Source organism: Apis mellifera, linkage group LG1 (genome assembly GCF_003254395.2).
Source record: "Apis mellifera strain DH4 linkage group LG1, Amel_HAv3.1, whole genome shotgun sequence".
In the NCBI taxonomy this organism is placed as follows: domain Eukaryota; kingdom Metazoa; phylum Arthropoda; class Insecta; order Hymenoptera; family Apidae; genus Apis; species Apis mellifera.
Window position 1 is genome coordinate 11,277,340 of NC_037638.1, and position 17,941 is coordinate 11,295,280.

General features: G+C 31.6%; 1 protein-coding gene and 2 long non-coding RNA genes across 7 annotated transcripts in view; 2 read left to right on the plus strand and 1 right to left on the minus strand.

Moving 5' to 3' along the window:
- The window catches only part of LOC410724 (protein prickle), an 89,249-nt gene extending 71,871 nt beyond the window's left edge, over positions 1 to 17,378 (minus strand). For 2 of the 5 annotated variants that reach the window (XM_006569606.3, XM_006569611.3), the window contains exons 1-2: positions 16,287 to 16,791; positions 12,525 to 12,647 (exon numbers count right to left, since the gene is read on the minus strand). In XM_006569606.3, coding sequence (XP_006569669.2) covers positions 12,525 to 12,646 — 122 coding nt within the window. In that variant the 5' untranslated portion in view covers position 12,647; positions 16,287 to 16,791. The other 3 variants (XM_006569605.3, XM_026446342.1, XM_006569607.3) reach the window with 3 other exon arrangements.
- On the plus strand, positions 7,256 to 8,249 carry LOC107965530. The gene is made up of 3 exons (XR_001705587.2): positions 7,256 to 7,508; positions 7,830 to 8,022; positions 8,205 to 8,249. It is a non-coding gene; the product is annotated as an uncharacterized LOC107965530 (long non-coding RNA).
- On the plus strand, positions 8,305 to 10,211 carry LOC100577891. Its single transcript, XR_001705584.2, has 3 exons — positions 8,305 to 9,070; positions 9,187 to 9,719; positions 9,800 to 10,211. It is a non-coding gene; the product is annotated as an uncharacterized LOC100577891 (long non-coding RNA).
- Positions 17,379 to 17,941: the final 563 nt, after the last annotated feature.

Sequence of the window (17,941 nt, forward strand, 5' to 3'; positions counted from 1 at the left end):
TTTCATTTAAATTCATCTTCAAAGATAACAAAATACTCTTGGATAAAGAAGATAATTTGTAGCTTTTATTATCTAAACGTCATCTCTAGTTGTCAATCGGATCAAAATAATTCATTTAATTAAGAAATAAACTTGCAATTACTTTTACATCTTCATAATCAATCAGAAAGAAATCTCTTTAAAAAAAATCTATTCATATTTAATTACTCATATTTTGAAATAAGAAAGAAGCATCAATATCAAAGCGATGTACTGCACTACTATTTATTATACAAGTTGTAGGAGCGTTATCAATTTGTTTGTCCCATTTATTGGCCAATAGAAAGAGCGAGAGCGAGAGAGAGAGAGAGAGAGATTGGCAACTGGTCAGAAGAGGGGTGGGGGGGAGGTGAATGAGCGCCGAGACGCCAGACGCCGGCGGATGCCGGGCGCCGCATGTCCTAGACTCGCGACGGGACAACGACCGTGATGTTTGTCGAGCGAAATGCCAGAAAAAGGAACACGACCACGCTTCGTGTCCCAACGAAACTGTTTGAAAAAGGAGGACGAAATATGCTCGAGTCAGGGAAAATACAGGGAAAGGGGGGAGGAGAGAGAGAGAGAGAATACCGCGGTGGTAAGTAATGCGTAGTTGAGAAGAATCGGGCAGAAAGGATGAGGGAGTGAAAAGGAGAGGAAAATAAAAAAAGGAAGAAGGACGAAGAAGAACGTTCATGAGAAACCATAAGGAAGATTAATACGCCACCTTTATTTTAAATTCGAAAATGCAGATGGCATGGTGCATGCAAATAGATGAATAAAAGGAAGAGCTTTACAGAAAGAGAGCTTTACAGCTTTACTTTACGCACTGCGTACACAGGATGTTGTTATATTCAAGGAATATATTTTGAAAAATTCTAAAGATTTTGTCTAGATTCTCTAAGATGAAAGGAAACAGAAAAATTGATGTATAAAATATGGTGGAAATTTATTTATTTTAACTTAAGGCAAAGACATACAAGATAAGGTGATAGTATATTTATTGATCAGAATAATATGATTTGTTTAACTTGATTGAAAAACATTTTAAATTTGAAATTTATCCAATCAATGATATGTGTGAGTAAATGGTAAGACCATAAATAATAATATAATACTGTTAGGAAAGGGATAAGTTTAGACTAATGTGTTGATTAAAACGATGGTATTAATAATATGTAATAGATTAAGATACTTTAAATGCAATGAAGCATGATTATTAAATTTTATTAAGTTACATTTATTAAGTTTAGTAAGATGGTTAATATCTAACATGTTTAATTTTATTAAGTCATATATAAACAAATGCTTTTAAAAATATAATAAAAAAAATAATAATAAATTCATTAGATAATTTAAATTAAAACTGTTGTGGTTTTATATGTGTATTTTTTTATTGTGATTTTGTTTATAATTTTTAATTAAATTAAGATTTCTATGCTATGTTATATAAAAAGCAATTTAAGATTTATTTTGGTTTAAAAAAAGATTTTTGCAAGCAAAATAATAATCCAAACTTGATTTTATAAACGATGGATCCTTTATGATAAAATTTTAATTTAAAAATCATCCTAAAACAATAAAGAAAACCAAAAGTCCAAAACTTTTTAAATGTTAATGAACTTGAAAGATAACATATCTTTGAACCGAATAAGTATATACTTAATATAAATTACGACTTAACAGCTTTTGGGTATATTTATAAATGTTTATTAGTAATAAGATTTAAAACTGAATGCATAAATTCAAATATGTAAAATACGAGATAAAGAAAATGATTAAAAATAACAAAAATAAATAATAGTTTTTTGATTCCAGATATCTGTAATTGTATTGCTCTCGATTCTCGATCCTGTTTTTGCTGCACATGCTTCTAAAGGATCGAGATAATCTAACAGATCGAGTTTTTACAGAATTTATGATCAACATAAATTTTATAAAATTTCACGAATTTAAATCTAAATTTTAGTCTTAATAATTATAAAAAATATTTACAGAATATTGAATATTTTTAAAATTAAATTTTTATCTCGATCAATTTACTGATTTTAACTAAAAAATAAATCCTACTGTCATAAAAGAAAAAATTATTTAAAATAATAGTTTTCGTAAAATATTTTATTAAAATCAATGAGAAGGAACTTAATAGTAGATTTATCTTTATTTTATTCTAATCATAAAATGAATAACAAGAAATAGAAATCATTTTATAATTAACAAAAGAAAACAAAAAATCTTTCCATTCAATGGACCATCAAAAATCTCAAACAATAAAATCACAAGTAACCACTCAACGACATAATAAATTTGTTCAGTTTAAATATACCAATCCATCTCTGATTCATCTCACTTTGGTCCAAACTCAAGTGGTTCCAATTTTCGCATCATCCATCGGAACGATCAATCACAAGCTTGAGTCGTTAATGACATCGACAGCCTAGAATCATCCCCCTCTCTAACTCTCTAAGATAGCAGTGGTTCATTCAAAAAAAAAACACAACTATAAAAGAATATAGGGAAAAAAAAAATAGGGGAAAGAAAAGATCAGAGTGGCCAAAAGTCCGACTAAAGGAAACGTTTACGAGGCCTCGGCTCTGAATTACGATCTCAATACTGCAATAAGTGCTCTTAGCAGGATCATGTTTTTTTTTTGTCGACGCGAGATGTTTTCCCTCCCCTCTTCAAGCATTTATCGTAGCTTTACGCCGCTACTCCCGTGGGCTTCTCTCTCGAGAAATATTATTTAATTAACGGGAGGAGACCGCCGCAGTCGAGACCTGGATCTTCCATAGCTCGTAAATAAAAACAGTATATTCTTGCCCGGTCGTGCCGGTCGTTCCTTCTCTCTCCATTTTCCATCCACGCGCTAGCATTCCATCTTTTTCCAAATATCTTACCCCTACCATCGCTCGATCGTATCCCCACCACGCTATCCACCGACCATCGGCTATACTCGTGTTTCTTCGGCTGACGCGCACAGTGCCCTCTTTCCACAAGGAGCGCGATATTTTCGGTAATCATGGCACTGCCACGGAGCTCTCTTTAAGTGCGACATTACTTCCGCTAGAGACGTGCTTTTTACTCGATTAGCCTTGCGGTGAATTTAAGCTCTATCTTGCGCACAGGACCGTCCGTATAACCTTCTCCCTTCTTTGCGGTCCCCTTTAACCCCCGCCAATCGGAAGCCAAAGAATTTCTTCCTTTAATTGTCCTCCGCCCCACCGACCGAAATATATGTATACCGGGCTAGAGCCGAGTAAGAAACCGACACTAGAACGACTCCGGAAAGTAATCTGCCTAATTACCCAGCAAGAGATTCATTCTCTCCGGGGTACACGGGGAGAGGTTAAGGGTTCGAGAGGTGAGGTTTCTGTCGTTAAACGACCGAAGACTGTTTCTCCGTCTTTCTCGGAGCGATTTTCTCGCAACGCACCGGCATCCGAAAATGCGTCCTAACGCTTCAGAGGGCCGAAACGACCGGATTTCTCCCCCCTCCAAACCGTCACTCAGCCAAACTTATTTAACGCCCGCGGCTTCCTCCGCTTTGAAGTGGAAATCCTTTTCGGCGACGCGCGAATCTCGCGCAAAAGAGACTTGGAGGATCTCGGTTTGTTCGTAATTCCTGGAATTTGAAATAACACGAAATCTCGGTTGCCGATTTCCAAGGGTTAGGATTTACGGATATTGAAGGCGATAAAAGTATTTTTTCGATTCGAGGAACAAATTGCAAAATTATTTAAATGAAAGTTATCAAGATTCCACGGGAATATAAATGGAATTCCAATAATTCGAAATTTTTCCAATCATACTGGATGCATTATGATGACAGAATTATCGATAAAAGTTATGATGATTATTTAGAAATTCATTAATCCACGATTGCCGTGAATTTATTAACGGAATTAAATGGCTTTTTCATTTGACATTATTCCTTTGCGTATATAAATCTCCGTAAATGCGTTTCAATTTTCTATCTCTCTCAATTTATGAGTTCAATTGTCCACGACGTGGTCAATTCTAGGCATATGGAAGACGCTGCAAGGCCATCAGTGGTACAATAATAACTTCCAAGATATGACAAGATGTAACGAGTATATACGGGTCAACTTGTGTATTCAATGGTTGAAAACGCAGTGTGCTTTTTTTCCTGCTCACCAAGTGTATCTTGCGAGACGAGGAGAAAATATTCATAATGCTGGATTAAACGTGAGAGTGGTCTGGGATGCTCCGAACAGGGTGGACGAGCAAACTAATCAAGAGTCCGCCCCATTTAATTCCCACCCTCGCCATTTTCTCTTAACCATACGTCGCTATTGCTTTGTGGTCAAGAGTCGACTGTTGGTATCTCATAGACGAGCGCAAGACCTATCAGTATATTTTTTAAACTAAATTTTTGAAAATTAAATTTCCATACACAAATAATAACATCAAACTCGTACATACAGCATTACAATTATTTTTATGTCTCTTACTGATTATAAAAATAATATAAATTATATAAATATTAAAAAATTATTATTAGTTTTTAACATCGTCATTTCAGAGATTCTCTATGCTTTGTTTCTTCATGCACGTTTACTACCTATTATCAATACCATCCGCTATTGCTTATGCCGGTTCAATTTGATTGCGTGCATGAATATCCACCGCGTGAATTTTTTTCGTCAGCATAGAACTTCTTTTTCCACTGCAATCATCGTGTTCGAATCGTGTATTGGATAGCCCAGGAGTGGTTGATGATTGTGGGGAGAGGGATCGTAGTTAGGATAGTGGGTAGGTTGGTAAAGGAGATTATTAGAAAGTTGAGAATTATCGTGCGAGAGAATTATTTTTATAGACAGGATAATATGGAACTGTAATACCATGTAATGAATGGTTCTTATAGAATTTTATATCTGTTTGCCATAAAGTTCATTCATACCATGAAATTAAATATTGAAAAGGTTTGAACTATACAGAGTAAATAAAAAAATAAGAAAAATAAGAAATAGAATAGTGTAAGCAGAGAAATAACTGAATTATGGTTATATTAATATGAACTGAATAATGGGGAGATGGGATAAAGCCAATAAAATTATAATTATAATTATAATCAAGAAATAAACGTTTATCTTGTGGTTCTATCTTATGAATAATATAATCAACTTGATTGAGTCGATTTTAATTCCTTTTCGGATCATCAATATTAATTATTATTTATATCTGTATATAGGTAAAACGAATCTTGATAAAGAGCTAAATATTGGAATTTCGAACTCTCTCTGGGACGGGCATTTAGCATGCTTATCGGATATTGATTGGATCAGCAATCGATGGTTAACGCGGCATTAAAACAACGAGTCTGCGGGGACGATACACGCGAAGTAATTCAAGCTAAAGCCCAAACAGACGCATTATTCAAGTTGCACACATTCAAGTATATTTCACAATGGTGATACGAACTTTTATAACTTGGATAAATTATCAAAGAAATATTTTATCAATCAATGGATCATATTAAAAATTAGAGAATTGAAGATTTAATAATTCACTGTTGAAAGAAGTCCCATTTATATATCACGAGGCTCATTTATTTTAACTTTTTTTTTGTATTCTAACTTTCGAATTAATCAATTTCTAATATATGTATAATATTCAATAAAACGTTTAGTCAAGTAATTGTGATCAAAACAAAGTAGCTAGAATAGATCATGTTAGAATATATTTTCTTTTCTAATTAATTAATTACTCAATTAGTTATTCAAGGAACGTCACAATGCATTCTTCATAATGAACAGAACGGATAAATTGTCTACTTCAACCGGTATGAGGGAAACGTCAGAGGGCAGCATAGCGATCGCAGTACCAGCAGCGCAATATGCAGTAAAGCACGAATGCAACAATGCGATCTCCCCCCTAGCGGTGGACAAGTGAACGAAGGGGAATGGGGGTATTCCGGATATATATGGGGTGTCTCGTTAATCAAGAGAACCTCGCTATCGCCCGTGGCCTACCAAGGGTGGAAAATAGGAGAGGAGCGAGGGTGACCAGTGTTTAACGGTTGACAAACGATCGTGTACGTACGCGGTCACGTAAACAACGTGTCGAGCGCGAAACACGCGCGCGCAAAAACCCGTAAATCTGCCTATTAAACGCGATTAACGATTTCGGGAAGTCACAACCGTCATCCCAGTGATCACGTGATCAGACGTGTCGGTGGGAACTGTAGTTTAGTACTGCAACAACTACAAGAAATGATAAAAGAAAGAGGAAGTATGAAAAAAAATGAAAAATGAATGATAACTTATCAATCTGAGAAAATGGAAAATATTATGGAATTCGGATATCATTCATCTATCCATATTTCTAAATTTTATTCAATAATAAATTCACGAATATCTATAAAAATAAAAAAAACATCTTTTTCTAGATACCTATGTATTATGTAAATTTTTTTCCAATTCTGAATTCATCTCAAGTCGACACATATGATGTGTTAAAAAACAAAAACCAGTCGCATAACGGCAGGAATGAATTTCCACCCCTTAGAGTACATCCAAAGTAATAGCGGTTGAAATATTTAATATACCGTCTAATCAAGGGGAGGAAATGGTGGGAGGAGGGTTCTGAAGTCACGGCTACTACGTGACCGACCGCCAACGAGCCCATGATTCCAACAAAATCGTCCTCTCCGATTATCAGTCGTGTAACGAGGCGAAAAAAAGAACGAGAAATCGGGTTTTGCCGCATTCCACGCGCGTTCAAGCTTGGTCAGTACGCGGGGGTAGCGCGATTTTTCTTAGGGGTTGTGTTTTCATCGCATTTCTACCGTGCCTCGCGTTGCGCTAACGAACATTTATGAAAAACTGTACGTCTCTCCGTCAAATCGTATTGTTTCTTTCCCTCTTTCTCTGATCTAATGATTCTTCCGTGAATCTGCTTGGCTTCTTTATCATTAACCTTACCTTCATTGATTTCCGTTGAAATGCACTCGTTCTTCCTATTTAGTCTTATTGATGGTTAATAAGAGAAATATCATGATACGGAAGCAAAATTATAAATTAAATTACTTTTTAGTAATTGAAAATAAGTAAACGAGAAAATAGAATGGATTTGTTACTATAAGAATTAAATTCGGTTGTAATTTGTACGAAACCTAACCTAAAACTTTATAAACAAGTTTATCTTTCATTTTTAAACTGTATACAAAGATATTTAAAAGAATTAATTTCATCGAGTTGACCAATAAGATTTCACGAAAGCAAGAACGAAGGGAAAGTATCGAATATTCAATATATCGCTTGTTTGTATCGATAGATTACACATCGATTTTACACATCGACCGAGTTTCTTAACTCTCTTCTTCATCGACGCAAGCGCAGAAAGTTGGTTGGAAATCGAGAAAGTTCACAACGTATATCGATGACGAAAGATCGTGAAATATTTTGATAATTGTATACAGAAGATTGTTTCACAATTATATTATAATAGTGATTAAATAACTTGATTTTGTGAGTCTATTTATTACTATAAGTTATTACAATTTTTATCGGATGTATAAAAATTTTATTGGTCATTTTAGATATATCTATACCATAGAGTTTTATTTATTTCTTATTCATTATTCTGTTAAAAAAGATGTTCATTTTTATATTGTGTTAATCTTGTTACTATATTTAATTCCATATAATATGATATAAATAACGTTAAATATGATCTATTGAAAAATAAATTAAACTAAAAGTTAAATAAAAGTTAGGTTATAAACTTCACCGTTTGGAATATATAAGTATAATTGCTTGCATTATTGTGTATTTATTCTTTTTTTTTAGAAATTCTTATTTATAGCACAGAATCATAGTACTCGTTTACAATAAAGAATAATATTTAAAAGAATTTGAATATATTTGATCCCGATTAATGTTCAAATATGAACGCGAGTAAAACTAATTAACAGTTTTCAAGATAAACAATGTTTACCATAAAAGGCAGAACATGATGCGGCTTCTGAACACATATAGAAAGGTAGGTTGAAAGAATCAGAAAAAGTGGGCAGATTCTTTTCCATTAAAATAATTCTGCGATCTCATTTCATTGAAAATCACATAACTTTGTTTTAAATTTTGTAAAATATTTCTTGATTTCAAAAACATTACATTATGTAAAACATACAAAATAATTAATAAAATTTTTAAAATGAATTATAGATGAATACAATTGAATTGTAATATATTGAATATTGAATGAAAAATAAAGTTTATAACATATTAACAATAAATTGAAACAGATAAAAATTAAAATTCAACTGAATTAAACAATTGAATTGAATAAACATAAATCAAACAAATTCAAAAATGAAAATAGATCAAAGTAAATCAAGTTAAATCAAATTAAACGTGAAAAGTTATAATACAAAAGTTAAGTATGCAAATCAAATATATAAAACTCAATACTAATTTCTTCGATGAGATTATATTTTTTCTCAACTATTAATAAGTTACACAATTTCTATTAAACCATGTATTTTATGTTTTCAAAAAAAAATTTTCAAATTTTTAATTTCTCTTTTTTGTGAATTTAAAAAATTAATTATGAAAAGAACTTAAGGAAATATAACCAAAAGAAACAATGATTGCATATGGATAAATTTTGATAAAAAAAATCGTGAGAAGAGCGATGCAATGACAAGTGAAACTGCACGACCTGCATTCGGGGATGCATCGAAAGAAGAACAACAAGTTTGCCGAACGAGTTGTGAAGATGGAGTCGGGACAAGAGGAACCAAAGGTCTTCAAGTTTTTGTGAGACATACGAAACCTGCGACGCGGAGCGACATTCTTCTCTTCTAACTCTTTCTGTTCTCGATTCGATGAATCTAAAGAAATCGGCGTACAGATACTGAACTTTTAGGGGCATACTTTTTCAGAACTGAACAAAAGTATTTATCTTACACAACTTCTACCAAGATCAACAATTATTTTGATTTTAATTAGACAATTTTAATGAGCGAATATTATTATTGAAATAATTCTTTGAGTGAAATTTTAAAAATTCCATTTTATGTTTCATAACGGTAATTAATACTTTCTTTTAATAATCTTTTAAATTTATATATTTTAAAAGACTATAACTATAACTATATTTATATTTTTTTTTGCATTATTTTATTAATTTTCATAAAAATTACAGTTACCATTATATCATACTCTCCATCTTTTTAACAAGAAAAAAAGGAATCAGGACATGAAAATATTTAATTTTTATTTTCATTTTTTTCTTTTCTTTCCTTTTGTATCGTCCAATAAACAACATGGAAAGACTATAATCTTCTGAAGTAAAACGTTCAAGATTTCGATAAAAATGCCAGCCAGATTCCCCACAGATAAACTGCGCGACTTCCAGTGACTTCTCCCTCTATCGACTGATACTCACACAAAAGAAGATATGAAAAACAAGAACGAATATAGAAAACCTTCATTTTAACAAATATATCAGGATGCTATCTTATTCCCTTTATATCTTTCTTTTATTACCAGTTGGCGCCGATCTTCAAATGGCATCGGTTCTCTTTTTAAAATAAATTTCTGTAACGAATCACATACCACCTTTTCATCGAAGATAATTTCAAGCTTCCAAGAACCGGCAAAGATAAGCAAAGAGGCGAAATTAAAACTCTTAATGACAAATAAAACTGCGGGTTTGATGATTTCGAAACGATCAAAGTAAACTATATCTGTGAGACGTTATCGTTTCTCTTTTCTTCATTGCTCTTTTCTTTATTTTTTCTTTTTTTTTTTTTCAGCCAAAGGGAATGAATCGTATTTCATTGGACTTTAGTATGATGGCTGTCTTCAAGAACGAACGCATATTATCTACTATATGTGTACTACCTATTCGAACACGAGGAGACCCATAACCTCATCGTCGTTGTTGATTACATGTTCTGTCAAATGCGTTGACGCGTTGGCTCGTAAGAACCTTAATGATCCTAACGAGTTCCCCTCTTGGTGAATCTTGCAAATGATGTTAATCATAAACCATGAAGTATTTTGGCACCGCGGACAATGGAATAACATGATTTTCATAATATTACATTCATTATATTGTTTTCATGGTAATAATTGGTGTAAAGTTAGTCAAGAAATAGAATATATATAATGAGAGATTTAAAGAAAAGCAGTAATAATTAAGAAAACAATTTTAAGAATAATATAACATATATATATATATATCTATGAACAATTAAAATTGTCTCATCTATTTAAGTATATTGATTAATCTCAAAAACATTTTTATTATAATTCTAAACAATACTTAACATAAAAATAGTTAAGAAGCCTCTCCTTTTATAATTTATAAACATGTATATTATAGTTGAATATTAATTAAAGTGACTTTAATAAGTAGAAATCATAGATATACGGGATATATTAATTGAACAATGAAATGAGAATAGAAAGTGAGCTATGCTATCATAATTGTGCATCTTTATGATGAGTGTTCATGTAAATACATTCTCTATACACCACACTCATTGATTGGAAAGTTCAACTGCTAAATTGGCTACACAATTTTTGATTATATCAAAATCTTCATTGATATAATCAAGAAAACATATGTTCATATGATAGCTTATCCTGTTAAATTGCTGTTAAATTTTTTTTATCTAAAATCTAATAATATATTGAAAAATTGCATTAACAAAATAACCAGCAGTAGACTAAAATTAAATTAAAGTTTCATGTTCTTTGATTTTATCAAACTTTTATGGATATTTCAATTATTTGAAATTTGTCGGTCTTGAGTGAATTTTCAACATTTTAGAATTCATTATAATCTATAAAAATGAAAATATTGATGATAACATATTTCTTTGATGTTTTTTATTGACGCCTTGGTATGAAATTTTAAGAATTAAATAAAATAATATTACTTTTATAATGTAATTACTGATTATTTTAGAAATTAAATTAAATTTTTATATTAAGGGAGCTAATTTATATTCATAATAATTATATATCCTTATAATACTATCAATATAATATGCTATCAAGTAGTCTTTTAACTTTTTTACATTGAAAAATGGAATAACTTGCAACAAATATTATCCTCTATCAAACTATTCGTATCAAAGATTTTAATTTAATTTTAATCGATCGAAAAATCATAAAATGGGAAAAGGAGGCTTTTTAAGAGAACAACGAGTTCTTAGTGAACCTGCGAACGAACGAACCAACTTAATACAAGGGGAGAGAAAGGGAACTCGGTATGTTAATTACAGACCGACATACATCCCTCTTTCTTTCTTCTCTTCCATCTCTCACTCGACGTCCGATCGTTTGGCAAGCTGGGGGTGCACACTCTCTCGTTCTTTCTCATCGGTTAGCTTGGTTGCCAGCCGATTCGTCTTGGAACAGCCCATCGTTGGTCTCGTTGCACGCAGGCCTCGCGTGAGACCGACGAGTCGACCTTACGACCCGAAGCCGAGAAGAAACCTTCCTTTTGCCCTCTTTCGATCTTCCCTTTGCTCTGCCTTTACAAATCCAGCATACACGGTTTCACGATGTTTCTGCGCCTCGACCGCCTCCTATTTACTACTACCACCACCACTATAGCGATATTCTATCCCACGTGACTGGCTGTCCACCACTGAGAAATCGACCCTCCATTATTTGCACAACACGTTCTACCAATTTGAACGCATTTCGCGCATCATATGCTGTCAATTCTTTGAACGAAGAGAACGAAGAAGATTTTCGAAAAGATAATTGGAAGAGAATTATGAAAAATTTTAGATAATTCTCAATAATTCGAGATATTGAATAAACTTAGATTATTAAATATTAGAAGCATAATTGATATCATATAAAAATTGATTATTCTGATGGATATATTTCTTCATTTATAATATACTTCTTCATTTTATAGATTCAAAACTAAATCGATATACAAATCTTATATTTTTATACTTTCAATCTTATTCAAGATAATTTTCTGTTTTAATATTAACTATTTTTTTTTTATTACAGCAAACCATGTTAGATTTTGTTTATAGCATTTTACTTTTGCTTTTCCAAGTATTACTGACTTGAAAAAATTAAAGCATCACATAATATTCATTTATTAATGTTATAAAAGTATTTATGTAAAATCATTGATCACACGATCAATATTTTCTTTTGTAATTATTTCGTTTTGTAATTATTTTGGTTAGTATTGCCGTATAATGATAACTTTGCTCGGATGGTAAAAACGTTCGCAATACCATTTTGATTAAAATTATTCCTTTTGCTTTCATCAAATACATTATGAATATCAAATATTTTCTTACTTCTCTACGAGAATAAAAAAAACAAAGAAGAAAAAATAATGTATTGAGAAGCAAAGGATAAGATTTGTTTTTGGTACATTTCATTAAAACATGTCAATTAAAATAATTTTATTTTTTAATCAATTTATTGAACAACTAATATAATAGTACTAACTTTTTAATAAATTATTTATATAAAATATATCTGATTACTTACCGCCAAAAATGAGGCACGTATCCAGCTGGACATAAATCTCGACATTGACCACAGGGTGCACCTTGAAGGACGACATTACCGTGCGAGTAAGTGTTGGATTGACCATCTTGAGGTGACAACATCCTATAATAAAAAGTAAGATTTATTCGAATTTATTTCTTTATAATTATTATATGATGTTTCATAATTTATCACTAGTTATTGTAAAATACATGTTGCATGTTAAATATAATAAAAAATTATATTTAGTTTTAATACAATAAATTTTAATTAAAATAAAAACCATTGATATATTTTTTTCAATAATTGTATACATTTCTTAATTAAAAAATAAAATTACCTAAACAAAATAAATATTGGAAATAAATATTGAATATTTTTGAACTGAATAGTTGACGAATAATATTTATTATTATACAACAATCTAATGTTATGATGTTTATATCTAATATTTAAACAATCTAATACTGATGTATAAATTTAATATTATGATATTATGATCAAGAATGATTGTAAATTTTCAAATATTTCTTTTCTTTTGCAAAGTATAATTCTCATTTTATAAAATATATATAATTTTCGACAAAAATTTGTCATTTCATTTATTTTTATGCAAATGATGCATTAGTGTCGCGATATAGTCTTCAATATAAGCTGGACCAAGTCCAGAAGTTGATACCTTCCATTATCATAAATTACAATAATTACCGTAAATTAACATTCTACCGTGACCAAAGTCACCAACGCATTATTAAATCAGACAAATGATTCCTTTAATGCGGCGAATAATATTAAACATAAATTCCATACGCATACGCGTTATTCTATCACGATGTTATTTAAAACGATGATTTTGAACAACGTTAATTGTGAACAATCTTTATGAGATACTGCATTGATCAAATTTAGAAGAATATTCCGTTTCATTTTGTCATATTTTTCCCCTAACTGCGCTAAAATTTGTATATATTTTTTAATTTTGTTATTTTCTACAACAACAAAATGCGCCGCAAAAATAATTAAAAACATCTTCTAATAGAGAGGAACAAGAGTGATTACGCGGTGTTCGAATTAATAATGAAAACCAGTAATTAACGAGTAACCAATGTTTCGAACACTTTGATCGCATGTCGATTAATCGACACCAGATAATTACACCTTCTAGAAATTTTATTACAACGAAAACCTTTGTATACCACGCGAGAAACGCCGACAGTTTCGTCGTGTTCCTTTTTCGTATCTTAAACGCTCCGCTTCTTGTGCTCGACTTTTTTCATCGACATTATAAATATTTCTCCTCAGAGATGCGATCAAAAATAATGGCGCAGCTGTTTGTGCATGGAAATAAAACAGAACCACCGAGAACGATAGTCGATAAGTTATCCCGCCGTTTAGCGTAATTGTCAATTATCCTTTTTTTCAATCGCTTGATCACAACCTTGATAAAATGAAATTGAAAATTATAAAAGAAACGGATTATAAAATTAATCGAAAATAAAATTTTTAACGAAAAAAAAACATCTATGGATAGAAACGGGAAAGATTCAATTGTGTTCGAACCGAAGGTAATGTTAAAGGTTAATAATAATTGTGCACAGTAGATATATAGAATATAGGTGATATCAACTGAGAAAAAAAAAATTACTAGTCATTATACAGTTCCCAACATGTAATAACTAAACATGCGAAGTTTCATGATCACTTATAGACTTGCTATTGTCGCGTGCCAGTGTATGTAAAATTACGAATGATGAAAAAGTCTTTATTAAGAAAAGCACACAAAACGTATAATTTTATTAACTAATACAATTTCAGTTTCACGTTCAACGTAATGTTATATAAACGATTAAAATTAACACTTTAATCATTTCTAATTATTACTAACACATGAATATATAAATCTTATTACACTTTGTTAATCTAACCTAACCTAACTATCATTTTATTATAAATAGAATTAATCTAACCTAACCTATAATATTAAAAACCTAACCATCATTTTATTATAAATAGAAAATCGATCACAATCGATAATTTTATCTTTATATTTATCTAAAATATAAAATAAATCTATAAATAAATCTTATTTACTTATAAATTGTAATCTAAAATGTAAGTACAGAAAATAATAGTAGATTTCTTCTTCAGCGATAATAATTTGTATAATTTATGTATGATCTTGACGATAGAATTTCAAAAAATCAAATTTCATAGGCATAAACGAAATAAACATGAATATTTAATCACTGTAACTACTTATGTACGTATTTTTAATAAAAGTATATACGAGAAGTTGTAAACAATATATAATTTTGCTCGATGCAAATGCAAACTTTATCCAGAGAAACTTTCGATAAAAGTAAATGAGCCAACGTTGTGATTTTTTAACAAATATATTTTATATAAATATATGTTCAATTATGAATATTTTTTTGAAGAAAGATTTCCATGACTCATTGCTCTCACAAGCCGGAACTATTTCCAAAATCCAATTTACGTTGTGCTCGTTTATTTTCTTTATACAATTATAATCATTTTGTGAATATAATATTAAAAATCATTTTGCCGAGAACCATTTCAAAATATTGTTGAAATTCATAAATGAACATTAGCAATTCCGAATTCACCAAAATAAATGATAATAATTAATTATAATTGCTTACCATAATTGGTCGAAAGTACGAGAAATAAGGAAAATAGGCTACAATATAGTTCATGATGTATAGAAATGGTTGCAGGTTGCCGTAATTAGTTTCTTTTTGCATCGTTAATGTTAAGCATTGCTAACGTACAACGACATCAATAGGGTGAACTGAGGTATGTTAATGGACGCGATAGCAACTTGGTCGTTGAGTTCTCTACTGCTGGTCCTTTATAATTTGTGAAACGACCAATTAACATTCCCTGAAAAGATGGTCCACCATGATTTCTCAGTTTTCATGTGAAAAATTTTTATTGGATTTTAATATCAATATTAATCATTTTAATTGAAATCTCAATAAAAACAAAAATGCGAATCGATGTACTATTCAGTCAAAGAATTTTATAAATTTATCTGTTATTAACTGTACGAATATTATAAGGAATTCGATTTCCAAAATGTGAAAAGGGGCAGGCGAATGAGGACATAAATTTTACTTAATGAACACAACCCGAAAGTCGCAGAATGATCAAAGTGAATCAAGTGAAATTTATCCGACAGAAATATGACGTTCAATTAATGTTGAAACCATTTTATTAACGAATCATGTGCATATACATAGAATATGTACATGCATATGTATAGAAAAATGTATATATACAAAAATATATATAGATAATATATATGCATATGTATGAGAAATGATGATTATATTTCATATTTTGAACAAAATATCGAAATAAATAAATTGGATACTATATCAAATGAACTTTCTTTACCGAAAACGAATGAAATTGAAACGCTGAAAAAAACTTATATATAAATTGTACAATTGTATACAATATTTATTTCGGATGGTCATCTTATTCAAAGAGATAAATACAAAACTTGCATATAAGAGATACAAATGCAAGAAGACGACCTCGCCTTACTGGACTGAACTGGAGTTCTTCCGCGATGAAAGACACACACAGTCACCGATGCCTGGTGTTGTATATTGCCTTGTGCACGGCAAGATCTTCGATCAAGAGCATGCGCACGTCTGTGCGCGAACGAACAGGCAACACGACCGTATAACGTGCAACTACCGAGAATACGGATCGTATACTCTATACACATACCTGTTGCTTTCTCTCTGCTACAGCCAAGATGCTGAAACTACGATGCTCAGTATAGCTCGAACTACTCGAGTCTGGCGAGAACTTATAATACGAATTCACCGTTTTTCGCACGAGTATTATTCCTATGCCAGGTTTATTGCTTGTCTTTGGAAAAAAAATATTTTCCGCATAACACGAAGCGATGGACATACACAAACACACAAATACTAACCAATTTGTTTTCGAAAGCGTCACTCGCGAATCATTAGATACGAGGATTCTTGACTTGATGCATAGCCGAATACGAATCCTTTCTCGTGTCGCGTAATATCCCGCGTATATGCTCTCGTTATTGAAGTGGAACCACTTCACAGCTGCACCTGCACTTGCACTTGCACCACACCACGCGAGTAATAGTGTAATATCGTGGCATTGAGTCGTGAGGCCCCGGTAAATCACGGGATACCACCGCGCCGTATATCGTGTTGAGAGAATCGACGACGGTGGCATCCTCGCGGCATCACCGTACACTGCACTCGAGTCAAGCCGAATGCTCGGCTCGCTCTCTTTTCTCTTTCTATTTTTTTTCAATTTTATTGAATATATTATTTTATTCTTTTCTCTCTTTTTTTTTTTTACTATCGTATCACTTTCGAGTTTTTCATATTTCACAGAAAGTGGACATTTTCACTTTGCGGATCTTCAGTATCCGCGGTTCAACGATCGAAAAGCTTGTAGATAGATAAATGCATTGTCGGCAGTAACGCTAGCTCCATCATCAAAACTGTCATCTTAAGATTACAGAAAAAATAGATGAAGATAAATAAAAAAGTCTTATTCTAATGAAATAATCGACTTTTGATGTTGATCGCATTTTTATATTATCCAATGATCGAATTCGATCGCTTGATTCGATAATGTTCTGTCGTAAAACACGCGTCGTTTTCTGCGAGGGCGAGGAAGACACTTTGTAGTTAATTCTCGATTTGTCTCAATATAGTGCTTCAAGATATTCTCTTCACAGTTGTAAACTGGAAGAGAATCTTGTATATACGATAGCACAGCAACACGCAGTTGAAAGACTCGAATTGGACTGGCTGTAGAGATGAGGCCCTTTTCCCCCACTCCCGCACCCCTTCGACTGGTTGCTTCTCTACCGCGTCAGACCCCCACTTTTCACATGCCACCGGACATTCTCCTCTCATCCCTCCCCCGCGGCCTTCGACTTTGCTTCGCATCATTGTATCTTTTCCCTTCTTTTTCACCTTCTCAATGCTCCTGTGCATCGTCCTTTCTTTCTCTGTGCGTGAACTTAACCTGAAGTTCCTAATATATGTACTCGATCGTATACGCCTCCTTCTCCAACTTTTGCCTCTTCATAATTTTCTAATATTCTTTTTCACTTCATCAACTTCTAATAAGTGTTCAACATTGACAATTCAACTGCAGCATCCGGTAAATTTGTGATATCTATGCTTTATTGCATATATGTTTATAAATAATTATTTACAATCTTTCAAATATTTTATTGTTATATTAATTTACGATGATTATTATAATATATCATTAGTAATTTTTGATTTGCATTAACAAGATCATTACGATAATATATTTATAAATTTATTTAGATTAGATTGAATTTATATCTATTTAGATTAATATTTTATTTTTATTGT